The sequence below is a fragment of the Sebastes umbrosus genome, chromosome 13 (assembly GCF_015220745.1).
Source record: "Sebastes umbrosus isolate fSebUmb1 chromosome 13, fSebUmb1.pri, whole genome shotgun sequence".
NCBI classification, from domain to species: domain Eukaryota; kingdom Metazoa; phylum Chordata; class Actinopteri; order Perciformes; family Sebastidae; genus Sebastes; species Sebastes umbrosus.
This window is the reverse complement of record NC_051281.1, coordinates 11424395-11444065: the sequence shown is the minus strand read 5'-3', so window position 1 is coordinate 11444065 and position 19671 is coordinate 11424395. Positions and strand designations below refer to the sequence as shown.

At 40.6% G+C, this 19671-nt stretch overlaps 1 protein-coding gene across 1 annotated transcript; it reads right to left on the bottom strand.

The window, feature by feature from the left end:
- Positions 1–2079: 2079 nt before the first annotated feature.
- On the bottom strand, positions 2080–19632 carry asmt (acetylserotonin O-methyltransferase). Its single transcript, XM_037790188.1, has 8 exons — positions 19051–19632; positions 17860–18034; positions 17417–17546; positions 16063–16131; positions 11475–11593; positions 4551–4691; positions 2952–3074; positions 2080–2334 (listed from the first exon to the last, which is right to left on the bottom strand). Exons 1-8 carry the CDS (start codon positions 19150–19152, stop codon positions 2117–2119), a joined length of 1077 nt encoding a protein of 358 aa, XP_037646116.1. The 5' UTR covers positions 19153–19632; the 3' UTR covers positions 2080–2116.
- Between the last annotated feature and the right edge of the window lie 39 nt (positions 19633–19671).

Genomic DNA, 19671 nt, shown 5'->3' with positions numbered 1-19671 from the left:
TGATGGCTGATTATGATTTCAGCTGAGGAGTCAGACAACTGATATTTTGTGCAATTATCTTTTGGCATGCCTATTTTATGCCTAATAAATGTCAGTTATATGTATAAATTGCCTTCTCAAATACTCGTGTGGAAGTCTCCCAAAGACAACGAGCGTTGTGTTGATCAGTTCAACCATCAGCGGTGGAGCACGATGACAGGCTGAGCTTTAATAAAAAGCTGATATCTGCAGAGGAGGATACGGGTGGAATAAAAGATGGGGTGGGTCATTATGAAGAAGATTTACTGAGTCACAAAGACAGCTTTACTAGGCTGTTAAGAACAGTAAGAGGCGAGTGGTTCAGACACACGGATTAGGATTGAGCGATGAGAACAGATATGTAAAGAAGTTCATCTGCATAGCGATGAGACTTGAAACGTACACTGCACACCAGCTAATAGAGGTCGACCTCAGTGTGAGGCTAATCATTTACAGCAGAATCACACTGTACGAGAGTTAGTCTCTTACTAACACGTTCTCATCCCAACTCGCCACATACCGCCGCTTTGTCAAGCCCATTGGCATTACTTTATTTTTGGCATCAAACCACTATAGTTACCCTTGGGGTCATTTTAGGATTAGGCAACAAAACCACTGTAGTTAGGTTTAGGAAAGAAATACATGGCTGGGCTTAAAATCACTACGTCTGTACAGGGAAAATGACACTGAAAGTTGTGAACAAGGGACACGAAGGAACAGCTGATTGTACCGTAATGCACAGAACACATGATACGTTGTAACGACCACTACAAATCCTCGTTATTTTGGCGCCCTGGGAATGAGAACAGGCTGTAACGCTGTGACTTTCCCTTAGTGCTAATGAGTCATGCAGACTAACTACTTCTGCTGCAACAACTCTTCTCACACTGTTGCCGTGAACACCATTTGGCCGTAAGTACTTGGTTTTACCAATTATTTGGAGCTGTATCTGAAAAAAAGTATTTTTATTTTGCTGCAAATCTTGTTAACAAGCACAGGTGGAAATAATAAGCATTGATTTCCATTTGACTCTGAGTTTCTTTGTCCAAAGTTATGTTCTCATTACAGTGGTGAAACTTTCAGAGTCAGCTTTGTTTTTATGGGAGGACTTCACAACGTTAGCTAACTGTCTAGCTTTTATAGGGAAAATTACAACAACCAGCATGAAGCTCGGCGCTTGTTGACTCCAGGAAAGTGTAGAATAGTTCGGTTGTAATGTTAGTATGTCCAGCATCCAACAGTGAAAGTGAACTGTAGTCAATGAGCCGCCTCATCTGTAAAATCCCGCCGCAGAAAACATGCTCTGCTCGTCAGCAGAACTCTGAGGCACTCTGCTGCACAGAGCCTGTTCGCTTGTTTATTCAAAGTTTATTAATATTGAATGTGTCACGTGTCCAAATTGCACCAACTTCAACACTGCACATCTTTGGGTCCCCAGTAATACACCCGCCAAGTGTGAAGTAGATTGGATGAACAGTTCTTGAGATAAGTGAAGGACACACAGACAGACAGAGATTCCTTGACTTTTCAGAATTAAAACATTTCTTTGAGAATATCCCCTTAAAAATACATTACAGATAGTTGATGTGCTCACCTTGCAAACTAGCAGAATATAAATGCTGTAGGTTTTTGTTTTTTGGGTTACAGTCTATTCAACAACCACATTTATTCAAGGTTGCCAACAGGCCAGTAATTATACTAACTGGTCAGTCATCAGTCATCTTGACCACTGACATTACAAACTGATGTTTTGAGGCCAAGCATTGCACATAGCAAAGAATTTTATTTTAGTTCCCTAAGTTTCCAGAGACAGATACACAAAATATGCTGATTTACAGGAAATGTATTTAAAATGATGCACAACAGTCCAGAATAACTGAGCAGCCATAAAAACGGGCCTCGGTTTGAATATTTCATAGGTCCTGTAGGTTCAGTGAAAAAGCAGAACGTGGTGTAATACAGTTTGAGAAACTTTTTTTTATTTGAACAAACTTAGGGTGACATTTAAGAAGAAATCCAAAAATAGAAGAATTTCTTTTTTCCAGGTGGTGTGAGTTTTCAGTCCTGGCACAGTAGAGTATAGCCTTATCTGTCGGCCTCATGTCTCTTTGCGTCCCAGCACGGCGTCGTAGATCTTCCCAGTGAGGCGGTGCTGGATGGCGGTGAAGCCGGCGGCAGCCAGCAGAGCAGCGTACTGAGCAGCTGTCCTCTCTCTGCCCTCCGTCTGCACCAGCATGTTCAGGGAGTAGAGCTGCACCGTCACTGGGCCGGAGCCGTCCTCGTGGAGCAACGCCTCCACCAGCAACACAGCACCTCCTGCGGGACGGACCAAGAGGTCAGCTTTGTTTGGTCCTTTCTACTTGTTGTTTTCTCTCTTTTTGTTTCTTTCTCTCCTTCTCCGACTGTTCGACGAGTGTCCTGACAAAGCTTGGCTAGCTTTGTTGTTTGGCAGAATTGATAAAAATTAGACATCTTAACTTGTGCAAACATAGGTGTAACTAATATCATTGTTAATTGCTGCATTGCACTGCAATAATTGCTGGAACAGAGACATTATTAACGTTGTTACTAACACCCATGCTGGTCCTGTCAAAATGTCTTGCTGTCTGAGAAACTACGACAGGTTGTTTTCTTTCTCCAGTGTAACTAGGCTTCCCTACTTAGTTTTTTTCTTTGTTTTTCTTCCTTCCTCTTATGTACACACCATCACAGATGCACATTATCATAGAAACACATGAGAGGGTTTTCTGCCTCCTGATAACGCCTGCTGCTTTTGTGCATGTGTGCGTCTGTCTTTGATCAAAGTCACAAGGACAGATTTTTCTGGGATCAGCTGCATTGTGGGATACAATCTGCCATCTCATTTCAAGGAGGGAAAAGAAAAAATCATCCCGCTCACACTCAAAGACACGCACACACACACACACAGAGACCTGGTTTGCAGGCTTTGTAGACTCTACTGAGTAGCTCAATGCATCGTTCGTCTGTCCAATCGTGGAGGATTCTGGCGAGGAAGTAGAGGTCGGCCTCTGGCACGGGGTCTTTGAAGAAGTCTCCTAAACACACACACAACACACACACATCCATATGCATAGTTCAAATGCACTGAATTCCTGAGACACTGTTAATTATTTCACGTAATTATTAATTCTGTTGACAAGCCTTCCAGTAATAAGAAACTGATTCAATTAGTGGTTACAAATATAATTAATACATCGAGGTGATGTCTGTTGTAATCACATTATGTCAAATGCATATACCCTTTCCAGCTATAATTTACCCTGTACAAACAGTAATAAAATTAGAGTATGTATGCTTGTCCCTCATTCAATTACATGTCCTTGCCGTCCATTATAATTGTGTGACCACAATATTTCAAATTACTATGCAATAAAGCACACAGACGTCTGCACACATAAAAAAAAAAATAGAGACAAATTCACTACATTTCATTTTTCATGTTTTCCGTGTTACAGCTCCTGTTGTGTTCAACACCACCAAGGCTCTGAGAGCAGCAGGAGAGTAAGGAATCGATTTTGGCTCTGGGTTTTCAAGATCGCAGGCTGCTGTGAACTTTTTATTTCCACATTAGCTGCTTTGTAGGAGAGCCGGCACAACAAAGCGTGAGGTATAAATCGACAGAATATTTTCAGTCCAATAGCATCAGTTCAGCAGGAGGATGGAGACAGCATCAACAGTGTCTTTATCTGCTCAGAGTTGTACGTGACTATATAGTAACTGAATACTCTGCACACACACATGGAACTGAATTGCAGGTAAATCTACATACACTCAACGTCTCTGACATTACATCATTAATGAAAGAAAATGTCTTCAAAAGATGTTTTCTAATTTCTCTCTATGTTTTTAGAATGAAACAAGACTGACGGTGGCAGACAGACTGAAACCACGCCAAAACCATATCTCAAAGTATTCACTGGTGGAATTCATCCGGGATTCAAAGCTCGCACTTTTAGATCTGCACTTATTCTTCTGAAAGCAAGCACACACAACATGTTTTATCATGTGGAAAATCTCAAGATATAAATCCAAGAGCACTTTTATATATATAATATATATTGTGTTGGAAACACAGGAGTAAATGGTGCATTGGCGGGGACTCTTTTCAGGAACAGGTGTGGTGCACTGAGTATTTACGGCACCAGGATTTTGTGGGATTGAATCAAAATAAACTACGCTGCAGTACAGGAATAAGCTATATCGAGCTTTTGCTACACAGTCGAGACTCGTTAGTGGAATCAATTTATTGTTGGTTTGGGATTATTTGTTGTCAATAAGAAAAATGTCAACACCAGCCTTACGTTCTTTGCACACCAAGTCTGTATTTTTCGTCCAAAATTGTCACACTTTAAAAATAAATACAACCTCATGTTGTGTTAACCATGTTTACACACCGACTCCGAAACTTTCAACCGTCATTAAAGTTTTCGGAACAGGTTCGAAGACTAAACTCACTGTCTCACCACTGCATTATAAATGCCAAGGGATCAGTCAATTTGCAACGGCGTTACCTTCGTGGAAGCTTATCCTCTGGTCGGCCCCAGTGACAAAGTGTTCCCTCGACATATGCACCACCTTGGGGAGGTCAAAGATCGTCACAGTGCATTCTGGGTAGGCTGACGTGCACTGCTTGGCTAATGCTCCACTGCAGCCTGGAGAGAGAAAGAGACAGAGCTAAGTGAAGTTGAATGAATGCACGCAACCTTCATTAACAAGGTAGAGCATCACTCACACACACCATGCACACAAACACACACAGCACACGGAGTCACACGAGTGGAACAGATGCTTTCGGGTATCTACCCATTATTAATCTGCATGAGTTGTATTCAGATGTATGTGGCGGCTTTGGGAATATGGTTCATCTAACATTCATGCCAATAAAGCAGACTGGATTGAACTGAATATAGAGTGACTGAGACGCAGATGCTTTATACAGAAACAGGGCAGAGCTTGCTATCTAGGAATCCTACTGAGGAATCTAATCTAAGGAAAAGCAAACACAGACACACAATTTACGCCGGTGACAGCCGTGGCCTGGGGCATAATGTTTTCAGGTTGTCCATCTATCCGTACCATTCTCCTGAACGTTATATCTCAGGAGGGAATTTCATTACATCTGGCACAAATATCCAACTGGACTCAAGGTTGAACTGATCAGAATTTGGACGTCAAAGGTCAAGGTCGCTGAGGTCGACCTCAAAGTACATTTTGGGCCATAATTCATATACTAATTAGGATAAAGGAAAATCAGGATAAAATTATAAAGTGATGACATTTTGGACAGACATGGACGTAAACTGCAACTTGACTTGTTGGCGGAGGCATACAACCGCTAAGCGATAATTCTAGTTATCCATGCTCGCTGCATGATTGCAGTCGGTCTGCTCCACCACTTTGGTCCAGACTGAGATATCTCAACAACTATTGGAGGGATTGCGATGGAATTTGGTACATATGCATGGTCCCCAGGGAATGAATCATACTGACTTTGGTGATCCCCTGACTTCCTGCAGCGCCACCATGAGGTTCACATTTTTGTTTTTTATTGAAATGTCTTAACAACTCGTCGGTTTGATTGTAGCTAAATTTGGTACAGATATTTATGGTCCCCGGAGGATGAATTATAGTACTTTGGGGATCTTCCAACTTTTCATTTAGTGTCATCATCAGGTTAAATTTGTATTTTGTCCAATAATTCATTAGTATGTTTATGACCAAATACCTGCAAAACATGTCATCAGCCTCAGCTTTACTTTATGTTTAATGTTGTTGTTGTTAGCATTAGTTTGTGTTTGCTCTCAAAAACAATCCTGCCCACATAAGCACTGTTTTAAAAAAAATCTCTGTCCAGAGGAAAACACAAAAATACAATTGAAGTGCTGTCAAGGCCAGTGGGCAGGTTGGGACACACACACACACACTCAATCAAATACCGGCGACATTGGCGACGGTCTGTGTCTTGGGAGTGTTGGATAAGGTAGCAGTGACCTCCGTAGCGCCTTCTGGCACCTCTGTTCCTCAATATACTGGAAGAGTAACTGTACATGTAAACAAGTATAAAGTCCTGGTAGCAAGGTTATTTGGCCACGTCCGCTGTTCACTCATGGATGTATTTATGCCAACGTTGCACGACATGTTGCCTCATTAGTGACATCACACGAAGGAGATAACACTCTGACATTATACCTGCACATGTTGGCATGCTGACACTACCATTTAGCTCAGCCTCACATATCTGCTATGACCATGGACTCTTAGTGTTGTTCTGCTTACTGTCCTCCTTATAGAGAAAACTGTAACTCATTGTAGGGCAGAGGTAAGACCTGATGATATGAGTAGAAAAAGAGCACATAAACACGGGCGGAATAAGGATTTACTGTGAAATTATGAATATTTCACCTTGATGCGTTGGCAGAATTATTATCAGCGTCCGTGCTTCACATGCAAAACACAAACTAGCTTCACAAGCAAAGTGAATTTAAAACAGAGGGAGAGGAAGAGTATGAGGCAGATAGAGAAAGAGGTGGATGAAGAATGTATGAATGGGATGGAGTGATGGGAAGGCAGTGAGGTGGAATACACGATCAAAGGATCTCACTTTGAGAAACCTACAAAACCAAACCAGACCTGTGTGTAGGTGTGTGTGTGTGTACAAGGCAAACTGTCAAGCCCGATGGAGCCTTCCTCCCCACACGACCTGCTGCTACTGTACCAGTCAGTATTTGTACAAGACTTTTTCTCACACACACACACACGCAAACACCCACCCACACACACACACACACACAGATACTCTCACATCAAACAGGGGTTAGCAGAGGAGAAAAATCAAAGAGCAGCGAGGAGGAGCAAAACCAAACACAACACGCTGTAAAAGACCCCGAGCTAACCTGGCTGTCTCAGTTTGTTAATGGAATCCTTTGATAGGCGTTCATGACTGTTACAGTCTGTTATATTTGTTGTATGTTATTGTTGTGTTTTTCTTTCTGCATTTGTATGTTTTCTGTCTGTTTACTTTATCTGTATGTCCTTCGATATTCATGCATTTGTGCATATGTGTGACTGTTTGATTAAAAAAACTAAAAAATCTATTGTATTTCACCACTACATGTATGTTTTGGATGGATAAATCGTAGAATATTGGCTATATGTAGTAGACATATATGAATATGTAGGCTTATTTGTAATGTGTCAGCAGCTGGATACTGGTGACAACGTCTGCATCAAACTTATTCACCTCCACTGACTTTACATATTAAGGTCAGTTAACTTATAATGGGGAGTATTCCTTATTCCTCATCCTGTAAAAACAGTTGTATAATGTGCCACCGTGGCTCTGGAGGAGCTTTGTCAATATGCAATCAGGGTTATCTCGGCTTAAGCTTCAGACTTCAAATTTTTAACAGAAACCCTGCGTTAAAATGGAGTATAGAGTTTGAAAGACGTGGGCATTTACAGGAGTAAAACTGAATATTTCCAATTATTATCACTCGATAAATGATCAGTTGATAAACAATTTACTTTTTTGAACAAGCTTTTACCTGCAAAACAAATAATAATGATTACTATAAATGAAACTGCTTAATAATATAACAAAATGGTCTGTTGATCCGCTGTTTGTTCTCTCTCTGTCTGGGCATGGCACTCCATTCCACTCCTGCTGCCAATCAACCTGCACACCTGAGAGCCATCCAGTCATCAAGCTCCTGCAGTATATCTACCCGGCTCTACACGCCAGTCTTCTCCAGATTGTTCAGTTCGTCAATGTGGTAGCTACTAACGCCTCAGCCAAACTAAACCCTAGTTTACACTTCCTGAACCTTGTTTAAACTGTGTTTCTACCTGTGCCTCAGGTTCATTCCCTGCTTAAAGCAACACATTGTCATGCCAACTCGTCACAATACTGACACTTTGTTAGGGGAAGCCCAGTGAGTCAAACTATGACGGTCGCAGTAAATACGTTGTGAATTCAAACAAAAGCCCTTGCTTAGCAACAAAACCACTTTAGGTTTAGGAAAAAACATCATGGTTTTACCCAAACCATTAGAAAGATACTACCTTTGTAAAGTGATAGTGAAACTTAATGTTGTGAACACAAAGACAACATATTGTTGGTTTCACATACTGGATGAAAGTCTTGTGTTTGTTGGAGAGACTGTAACAGACTATTCTATCTATCTATAGGCTACTTTCTATCTATCTCTATTATATACTATTAGTACTTTAACACTTGAGTACATTTACCCAATTCTTGTTTACTTTTACTATGTTTAAAGGTATAATATGGTACATTTGTCAGGTTGGTGATTGTAAACACACGGCATTCAAAGTCGGCCACTCCTCCTCGGCACAATGAGTGAGGGAGGGAGAGACAAAGCAGTGATGGTCAAACGAGCTACAGAGTGAATGAAGAGAGGACAAAGTAGTGAATCCGAGAAATACATCGCTTTCTGATTATTTCATAGCGGTTACGTTCTAAAGCACAAATAAGCACACAACTAACTCTGTTAGTTAGTTTTAGTTAGCAAACTAAAAAGAAAAGAGATAACAGGCAGAAGGCTGCAGGGTCTCTGCAGATACAGACAGCACCACACACTTCTAGTGGGTCATAAGTGATGATTGAGAGGAATTGTTTTTGTATCTATACATTGTTTTTAGGAAATTCCTGCATATTATACATTTAAATTTTTTTAATTTTTTTTTATGTCACATACACATAGTACATGACATTTGACATGTGGAGCAACTTGAGGTTTAGTGTCTCGCTCAAGGACACTTCGACAGTTCAATCCTCCTGTCTGAGGAGGAAATGGGCATCGAACTGTCAACCTTGTTGTTAAAGGACAATCTGCTCTATGCCCTGAGCCACAGTCGCACTGCTTGAATGCATTCATTTGGAATATGCTTCCATTGTGGTATCATGATTCATATTATTTTTCTAACGTAAATTATGTAAATACTTTTTTTCTGGCTGTGTTTGTTACATGTAGCAGCATGAGGCAGATTGCTGTTTACTTGAAAAAAGGCTTCGGCACCATGAATATAATTTCCTTAGAGCGGCAGTAACCTTTAAGTTGATTATTCTTTTTTAGACCAAACATACCAGTGAAGTGCGTGTTAAATGTCACATTTAAATAAAGCTATAGGTGAAGGGCTTCCCACAGACGGCCAGTGTAGTACAAACCACCTTCACCATATCAATGATAAAGATGAAAGTTGGCAGAAAGTAGGACACACAGACAGACAGACAGAGAGACAGACAGACAGGCAGAGCACCTGAGCAGCAGGTGTGTTCAGACACAACAGCTGCTGTGTGAGAGACAAAGTCTTAATGGGACACTGCAGTCTCTCCCTTCACACTCCTGCTGTCCACATGCACACTCCTTTAGGTGGTGGTGGTGCACCTTAATACATAAACATGAACACACAAACCGCATGCTGAGACGGTCACAGAGGAAAGGAAGGAGAAGACAGGAGGGCTGCCCTGGATGTGTGTCTACTGTGTGTGTATGCGTTTGTGCTTTTAGTGGCTTCACAGCTCCCCTGTGTGGTCAGCTGAGGTGTCACACACAGGAGGTGGCCACCCACGGGTGTCAAATAGTGTCGGTACAGTGAGCCGCTTGCCATTTCTTTGCCTGACTGAGCCCAAATGTTGCAGTGATGAAAAATTATGACTCACTTCTGTATGTAAAATAACTGCTTCTACGCAACATGTTTTTTTGTCTCGGCTTTCTTTTTTTTCATAAATGTTGAGGAACTTTAACCCATTTCAATGTTAAACTAAAATACATTCAGTCTGCGTTATAGTGTCTGTACGATGCTTGTATCTCAACCTCCAACCTGATTTAACACAGTGTGGATTCTGTGTTTTTCGACGTTATTCAACATTATTCCTGTCCCATTACTGCAACGTTATTATCCATCATCTACTATTTTTCACAGATAGAGGAGTGCATGAGTGGAGACAATGTTCAGCTCTCTGTTCAAAATGAAAAAGAACGTCTCCCAGACAAAAGCTTTCTCCCCTATTATTCTCATCATGACGCTTCCAGCAAGAGATGAAAACTCCTCTGACAACAGAAGATTCATTTCTTTGAACTCACATTGTTGAGTTCATGTCGTGTTTGTTCAGTCTCATTTTGTTCCTTTCTTTTTTATCCTTCTGCCCTTTGCTCCCTGTGTAAACCATGTTGTGAGACATCCTCTGTTCAAAGGCACTTTATAAATAAATCGTATTTGACAAAGAAGAACACACAGAGGCGATCAGGGAGCTACCTTTTCATCTTTCAAAGTAGACTGACTATGCTTCAATATCTTTCTTCACATTCATACATTTTACATTCAGAGCTGTTCAGTTCAGTCTTTCTATGGAACAATGGATGGAAGCAACATTAGTCTGCAGCAAATTGGAGTTACATATTTTCCCTTACTGATAAGCATTTGCATATGTCTTATCTTTCAGGATCAGGTTATATGCAAAATCACATTAAACCAATTAGTAATGCGTACTAGGGCCATGTCCACATTAATACAGTTTTATGACAAATCATTGTTCTTAGATTGTTAAGTACACTATGTAACTGAAATGCCGCAAATACAGGACAACTATTACATGTCTTTATTCTCTTGGTTGTCAAGTTCTACGACAAAAACACACACAACTCCCAGACCACACAGAAGTTGCCCACTGTGACAGACATTGTTGGATACTTCGCTTGTTCTCAGCAGGTTAAACTGCTCTGCTGCCTCCAACTCTCTGTGAACACCTTTTTTTGTTTTCAGCTCAAGTATTTTTATTGACAACTTTCCGTCTCAGCTATGAAACAAGTACATGAGTATGAAATTTACATATGAACTATGACTAACAGTGATTCCTGGACCTGGGCCATTACGATATTCAATCAAATTACTATCTGAAAAAACAAAACAACAAAAAAACACAACTCTGGCCTTGTTAAGTTTGTGTTTCTACACTATATCTGTTGTTGTATTGTTGTGTTTGTTCAGCTCTAAAAGAAAAAATATTTTTTTTTTCATACAGATATACACAGTAATGTTAGAACTTGGCAACAGTGAAACAATGAATCTCTGACAGTATGAGGGAAACTCTGGGTGTAGGTGACTTTGAGTTAGTTGTGTGTGTGTGTGTGTGTGTGTGTGTGTGTGTGCGTGTGTTGGAAGGGTTGACTGATTTACAAAGAGTCATTAACTCCGAGAGGCTGGAGGGGGGTATAATAATAAAGGTCACAGTTGACTGCACGTGTTGTGCATTTTTGTGCACACACACACTACTGTATTAATATGTGTGTGGCTTAGCCAGCTGTCTCTATAGTTAACGCATGAGGGCAACTATTTTAAATGTTAATGACTATGAACCCGCAACCTTATGGAAATTAGATAGGGTGACTGGATAAACACACACACACACTTACCTCCAAGGTCGCAGATGATCTTGAAAGGCGAAAGGTCAAAGGCCGTGACCACGTCTTTACCACAGATGTTCCAAATGGAGTTCATTAACTGCATGAACTTCACCATCTCTTCATCAGACCTACACACGCACACAGAGACAAAACAGTCAGTCCTCTCAGTACAGCCTCTCTTTCATTTAAGTCTCTGTGTATAGAGTGCTGCAGAAATGAGTCCTAAAACCTTAAATGAGTTAGTATTTTAACACTTCCGGTTCCCTCGTCTGGAAGTCAATGTGATTTTAGTTAGATGCCTGAAATAAGGTCTGTGGTTAACACAAGCTTCAGAGATTTTAACCTCTTGTTTTACTACATATAATACATAAAAAAATACCCCATTCGTGACTTTTTAAGCTCTTACGTGTCTTAAAAAAGGCTGTTGCTAACAAGTGGACTAGTGTTCCAGCCCATTCTCATTCCCAGGGCGTTAAATACAGAGGCTTGGTTGCGGCCGTTGGCGTTTGGTACTTTAGCACATGGCTCCCTTTAGCGCTGGTATGAAACGCACCGGGCGTTCCATTAACTACAATTTAATAGTAAGTGCTCAGAGAAAGTGCGCCAGGAGTGTGGTGACGTAGTTTAAAAAGCAAAAGAGACACACAGGCCGGGCAGGAGGGTAGGAGGATGGGTCCAACAAACACAAGGCTTTCATCCAGGAGACCGCTGACCGCTATAGAGAAATAACAGACCATAGAATGCCATGATTGACCAATCAGAATCGAGTATTCAACCAAGCCATGTACTACAGCGGCGGTATGTGATGAGTTGGGATGAGAACATGTTGAGTGTTCGGCTAGTCCGCCTTTAGCTTTGTGGAGGTGACGTGAAATCATGCGACCGTGGTGTAGTTCGTTAGCGTTAGCTTTTTACTTCTGTTGGTTGCAATCACACTTCAAAAATCATAAAGGAGGTGTTCATTTGTGGAGATTATATTGCTGAACAAAACGTGTAAGTATCATAAAAGTCTGTTGGCCACAGAGTTTATTTTCTGCAATAATCCAAAACCCAATGGAAAAATCCCATTGGCTTTTTGTCGAGGGAACCAGTGTTATTCCAACTTCCAGGTTGGCCTACAAAAATATGTCATCCCTGCAGCGCTCTACTGAGGCAAAACTTTCTTTATCATTTCTGTAAGCTGTCACTAAGGTTTTTCTTGCTCTATGTCCACAATAAACAGACAAACACACACACACACACACACACACACAGTGCCTCTCCTCATCTACAAAGTTTCTCCCCGTGGCGACACAGTGTGTGTGAGAGAGAGACAGGCTGCAGCAGAACAGAAGAGCCTGTGGTGACTGCTGCTGCTCTGAGGAATCTCCACCTCATCAACCAGCACCCGGCCCTGCCATGGGGCTACACTCACACACACACACACACACACACACTGAGCATCCTCTGATCTGTAACACTAGAATTGTATTCACCCAAACTTCACTGCAGCAAAGTGATAGCCATCTGATACACGAACCAACTTCAGATGACACAGTGACCTCCAGAGGAACTTTGAAAGTGACTCAATGTTGCGGCTTCAGACTCTGATTACATCCGATGTGAAAAGATGAAAATGACTGTGAGGCCAAACAGCAGACTGTCAGCTTTAATTTGAGGACATTTTGGGACGCAAGTTATCGAATGCCCCCCAACAAATAACATCTGCAGCCCGTTTTGTCCCTGATTGAGTGCATTTACATGCACACGGCGATCTCATCCTGTCTCCAGTCATATTGAGGAAAAGATGCTCAACCTGGTTCGTCTCTGTCCTTAAAATACATCGTTATAACATCATGGTGGTCTGAGATCTGTCTGCTCTCTGCACAGACATGTTGTGTTCTCCTCAACATCCCCGCAGGTCTCTGTCATATCTGTACCCGCTGAGTTATGGCTCATGGCTGCGTGATCACTGCTGTGTGTTTTACAGCTGTCTTGATGCTTTAGCCTCTCCATTACCAACAATAATAGAAGAAAAGACTGACAAGTATTGTGCACTTTGACTATGCTTTCACCTCTACCAAAATAGAGAATTTTTGAAGACACATCCAGAAACATCTTGGAGATCGAAAAATAAATTTTGTTTCTCTTTATTTGTAGAAAAATCTTATTGAAAACTGGTGCAGTTCATGCGTCCTCTCTGTCCATTTGTTTCCGCTCTCTCTCATCCACTGTTACTGTTACTGTTGATACCACCACAGGAGGGTGCCAAAGCATGCAGGACATTTTCAAATTCTAAGTATTGTGGCTTACATACTTTTTAAATAGGAGTTAGTTTTCCAAAGTTGCTGTGCTTTTGTCAGCGCACATCTTGTATACATTTTTGTCAATACAAAGTAGTATACTAATTGCCAAAATAATATGTTGTGATTAGTACACTTCGTGCATTTTTTCAGCGTTAGGATAACCCAGGTTTCATGACCAGAATAAAAGATTATCCAGGTTTGTAAGCAGAATATGTCCAACCATGTAAACCAATCGGAGATCATATGACAAAATGTAATAAGATTTATCCAAAGATAAACTCCATAAAATAACATCATTTCAATCCAGCCCAAGATTTGTAATAAGCAGGTTCTCCTCCACATACGTACCAATCCAAATCCCTCCTTTCCTACACTTTTGCTTGTTTTGTTTTGTGTATTTTGTTTCGTTTAGTTTTTGGTTTAGTTTTGTGTATCTTTGTTATTTTGTTATTTATTAATTTATCTTGCATAAACAAGTGTAAAAATGTGCAATTGTCTGGAAGATGATGAAAGAAACATTGCAATAAAGTAAAAAAACAAACATGTAAACCTAATCATTGATAGAATAGAAGTGTCCTTACTCGTTGTATTCAAAACAATGAGTAAACAAAGGCCTACTTATTGTAAATATACTTATTGTCGTACATTATAATGTAAAAATATTACATTTATTACCATGTTATTAACTGTTCCATCTATCAGTCCATAGACTACATTTTTCACATGACATGTTTCCTTCTGTACATCATGCTCTAGCTTTAGTTATTTTAATTGACACTAGGAATTCAGGTGATGACCCCATCAAGTGAAGCATTACAACCATTTCAGTATCAAACCCCTCAGCCTACATGTTTGAAATACAGAAACGTTTTAAATTACATGAATTACATAAAGATTACAGTCATCTGTGAAGGTTGAAACCATCAGACACATCTAGACAAAATAAGTAGTCATCTAATAAAACTTCTTTCTATGTGTCTTGTATATGTTTGAATCTCAAAAGCTCTCTAAAATCCATTCTCTCTTGCCAGTCTTCACTCCAAATCTTCTCAGCTTTCTCCAGTATGAGAATTGAAGCTGTAGACGGGACTTGGCTGTAAATTATTCAGGTGCTGCACACGGCTGGTTAAATGGCGATGAGTAAACAGGAGTCTGAGTCATCCAGCCGGCTTGGAATCATCCTGCTGCTGCTACACCGCTCTGAGACCGCAGTGAATGACTTCGGTGGTTGTTTCCCCTTGCTAATTTACCCCCAGTACTCACAGGGGAAATCAGCGGGGACAAACAACTGCTACTCCCCATTAAATCAGTTGTGCGCAGGTGTTGACATTTTTCTTGTAGGATATTTTCATTTTCAATCAATTAAAAGCTGAATTGCAAATTCATCTGCACAAGGGTGCATTACAATATGTGTGTTGATGACATGAGGCGGTTTTTGTGAGATCATCAGCTGCTTTTCAAAAGGTTGCGAGAACAAATATGAATCAAAAATGGCAAATGCAGAGATAATTTAACTTATGCAGAAGCCCCCACAACCAGCAACACACAAAACATAAAAATCCAAAGAAGACAAAATGCATTCATATGCAAAGAAATGTCAAATTTCACAGTTTTTACTTTCTGCTGCAGTGGTGTTCATTCGTACATCTGCACATTGGTGCTGGTACATTTCATTTTATGGTTCAGATGTAAAATAATAACGGAAATGTGCATTTTAACATCTGTTTCATCTTCCATTTGTGCGCATCAGATCCCCTCCCATCAAAGTATAAATGGTTGTGCAAATCATGCCATGATGAGGACGAGAAGGGAGGATGTTTTAGTGAGTTATTCCTCTGTGTTTCAGTTTTGACAGTCTCTGTTGCTTTGGGACACTGCCAGTGTTGTCCATTATGGTGCCTCAGGCAGGCCGGTCGAAACCTCTTAGCGAACAATGTGTGAAACTTTGAGTGTGTGACCCCTGAAAACTGCTGACCAGCAGATCAGTGAAGCGTTAAAACTGTGGGCACTAGATGCCATAAACACACGAGACCTCAAGGACAATGGCAGGCAGATATATTCTCTCTCTCTCTCTCTGCTCCGAGCATCCTCACATCACTGCCCACAACCCCCCCCTCTCTCTGTCTCACACATCCCCTGCCGCCTAATAAATCCCACGAGTCGTTTTTTAAGAGGGAAGAGAGAAGAGAGTGACAGACAGGCTTAAGATGGAGAGACAGGGGTGGAATATAAATGAGCAAGAATGTGTGATTCATCTGTTTGTGTGTGTGTGTGTGTGTGTGTGTGTGTGTTCGAAAAAGACTGCTTCTTACCTGTAGAGAGCCTGAAACAGGTCGTTGGAGCTGACCCCAAAAGCCTTTTCATACTGGTTTCTTCCCTCTCTAGAACACAGAAATATTCATATATGACAACCACATTATATAGTGCTATACATATTGTGAGTGTGACTTATTTGACACTACGTGAGTGTACAAAATGTGGGATCTAGAAATTGATCATTACACTGCTTAAAATCTGCTTCAGCTTCATCTCATGAATTCACAATCATATTCTATTTTAAGTAAATTCACATATTTCAAAATAATTAATCATTTAGATCAAGCCTTTACCCTTCAGATATAATCTTTACTTCTATCTGTTTCAGTGCTTCTCACAGATTTGGACTTCAGCCACAGTAAATCCATCAAACGCTGCTCGAGAGCTGCTGGCTGTCCTCCCTCAGACATAACAATGAGACTAAAATCCATCTTGAGACACTGTTCAAACAAAAAAGGAGGACAGTAATCCACATCCTGCGGCAACAAATCAAACCTGCCGTTCTCACAGCTCCACACTGCCCACCTGTGTGTCGTTTTACTCTTCCTAGCTGGCTCATTTAATTGAATAACATCCTTTGTGCATAATTTACAAAAGCATTGTCTTCAGTATTTTTTTAAAGCTGGTATGGCACCCATTTATGTGTTTAATGTTGCTTGCTCTTTTGGTTTAACTCCCCCTGTATCATTTTATGTCCCCAAGTTACATTTTCAAATTATACTTTGGTCATCAACGGATGTTCTTATACAATATTAAAGGTATAGTACCTGTATATCACAACACAAACTGTATGGCCCTGCAACCAAACAACAGGGAACAAAGATAATTTACCCCACGAGGGACTAACAAATTGTATCAAATCACATTATAGTTAGAGTTTAATAAAAGGTAATATAAATGTAGAAAATTTGAAGGAAGCCTTCCTTTTTTATAATACTCCAGCTGTTAACCGGTACATACAGTATCTATTGGGAACTGAGGTTTCTGTCATAGACACTCGTTTATCAGACATCTTGAAGTCTGACATAGTGCTGAAACTGCTTGATTAGTCAATTAATCAACTGACAGAAAAATAATTTCAAACGTTGATTAATTGTTTAAGTCATCCATCAAGAAAAAAAATATTTAAAAAACAGCGGGATTCAGCCTCTGTAAGGAATATGTAAGGTTTTCTGTGTTTCAGTGTTTTATATCATTGTAATTGACATAAACACCAAACACTTTTGGTTGCGCATAACCTTGTTCTAAGGGAAATTGTGAATTTGTCACCATTTTCTGACATTTTGCAGCCTATACGATTCATTTTGGTAATAGAATTTTTTTATAGTTTCAGCTGCTCAGTGTACCGACCTGACAGCGTCAGTCAGGTAGTGCCAGCAGAGGTAGATGGTTCTGGAGCTGTACTGGATGGACTGGTAGAGGGATACAGGACTGGAGCGGGTCAGGTAGACGCTGGCCTGCTCTGTGTTACTGTAAAACACTAAAACAGGTGGTGGGAGAGAGACAGAGGAAGAGATGACTGTGAATGAATCACTGCAGGTGTGAGACTAAGTTTGACCTTTTATGTCTGTGAGGCAGACAGACACTGAGTGGGAGGTGTGCACGACGTACGTGGTGCAGCAGTTGACAATAAAAATTACATTTTGGTACTAAAAAAAGACTGAAAAAATGTTAGTTTGTAATTTCTCTTATGAGTTTCATTGGTCATTTTTGTAAATGTTTTTTAGTTCTATCTAGTTTCACACATTCATGTTCTTTCACTGTTTTAAACAAATGTGTGTGTGTGTGCTGACCTCGTCCATTGTCCTGGTGTGTGTTAAGGAGCTGCAGGCCGGTGCAGGCAGCCAGTAGTCTCTGTGTGCCATCCAGACTGGCTCCCACCGCCTGACTGATCTCCTCTGCAGACAGGGGGCGCTCCGCAGCCAGCAGCACATCAAACACCCCCAGCTCACAGGCGGAGAAAACCGTCTGGGTCAGAGAGAGAGGAGACAGAATAGCTCATTCATGTACCAGAGTAGAGTAGAATGCAGTTCTCTATATCTGCAGTACCAATTAATCTCCTCGAGTTCACTGATTATAGTCACATATAGCACTATATTTACACTAATAAGGACAGCACTATAATGATGCTTCAAAGTTATTTCAACAGGAATTATCCATGTAGATCATTTCTTGTGGTGCTTCATTACTCACTGCTGAGTAGGTCACTATCATGCACAGTAAAGGATTAAAAAGACGAAATATTGTAAAGAGCAATTCAAATTGTCACGCTATCTGGTCCTTTACAGTGTAGCTGAAGTATTTCATTGATATATTTGTGGGCATCAGTCATTTTCTGCATACCATGCATATCTTATATTAATTCATTTTTATCACTTCCCCTTTACACCTTCTGATGTATTCATTTACTATACTATCCTATCTTGTCGGTTTCCTTTTACTATTTGCTCCTGCAGCAATTTGTTGATTGGGATCATTCAATTAAAGCTTTATCATCCAGTATCTATTATAGTTTAGATAATAGTAAATAAAAAGTGTAGTGAACTGACCTTCAATTGGTGACAAGGCCACAAATAAAACCAAAAATTGCATTATATTAGCACTTTGTGTATTTTTCTATGGTTAATCTAAATTATTTTCTCAATGAATTGAATGCCCATTACAATATTTGAAACCCCAAGGTGGCATCTTCAAAACACTTTCTTTTTATTTGTAAAACTAAGTCTAAAACACAAAGCTATTAAGCAGCAAATCCCACAATTGAAAAACTGTAACCTGGTATGTTTGTGTGGAAAAAAAAGCATCAAAAACCCTGACAATTAATTTTCTTAATTGATTATTCAACTAATCGTTTTAACTTTTAAGAAACTATATCTTTGTATCTTTAATATGTTGGAGTGCTCTCAACCCTCAAGCTGAGGAGGGGAAACTCTATTGTGTCAATAACTTTAACCTGAGTAAAGGTGGGCTGCATCCCTGGTTACCTTGGAGATGAGGAATCCTTCCATATACTCCAGTATCTTTCTGGGGTACGTGTCTGCAGCAGGTGTCCCCTCAGATGAAACCGTCTCTTGACGCTCAGCCATGGCCACAGTTTGGACAGCACTCCCACAAAAGACTCTAAAAGTTGCGCTCCTCCAAGCTCTTCTACATGCAAAGTGAACTTCCCTGCTAGTTTGTTCTTCTTCTAAGGCACTTCAACAGGTATGTATGGCAGTGACGACAGAACCAGACTAAAGCTACAGAACGTAGTACTCACCCAGCAGCACCAGCAGTGAGAGTGGCAGTGGGCTAAGCTGATTACAGCCAGATAACCCAGATTATAGCAGGGGCTCAGTCTGCTTTGGACAAAGAAACAACTCTCCGGCAAACACACTGTATGCCTTGTTCATTATCACCCACACTTAGACACACTCGGATGGAGACTTTTTCTCAGTGCATTCTCATACCAGAACTGTTTTCATGACCCCAAAATGTGATTGACGCTTCTGGTGTACCAAACCTCTGAGGGGAAATCGTATGAAAGATGTGCTCCCCTTCTCTTCTCCATATGGCCTGATTGCACCAACGCTGAGAGACTAATGGTAGCATCAGACCTAATGACA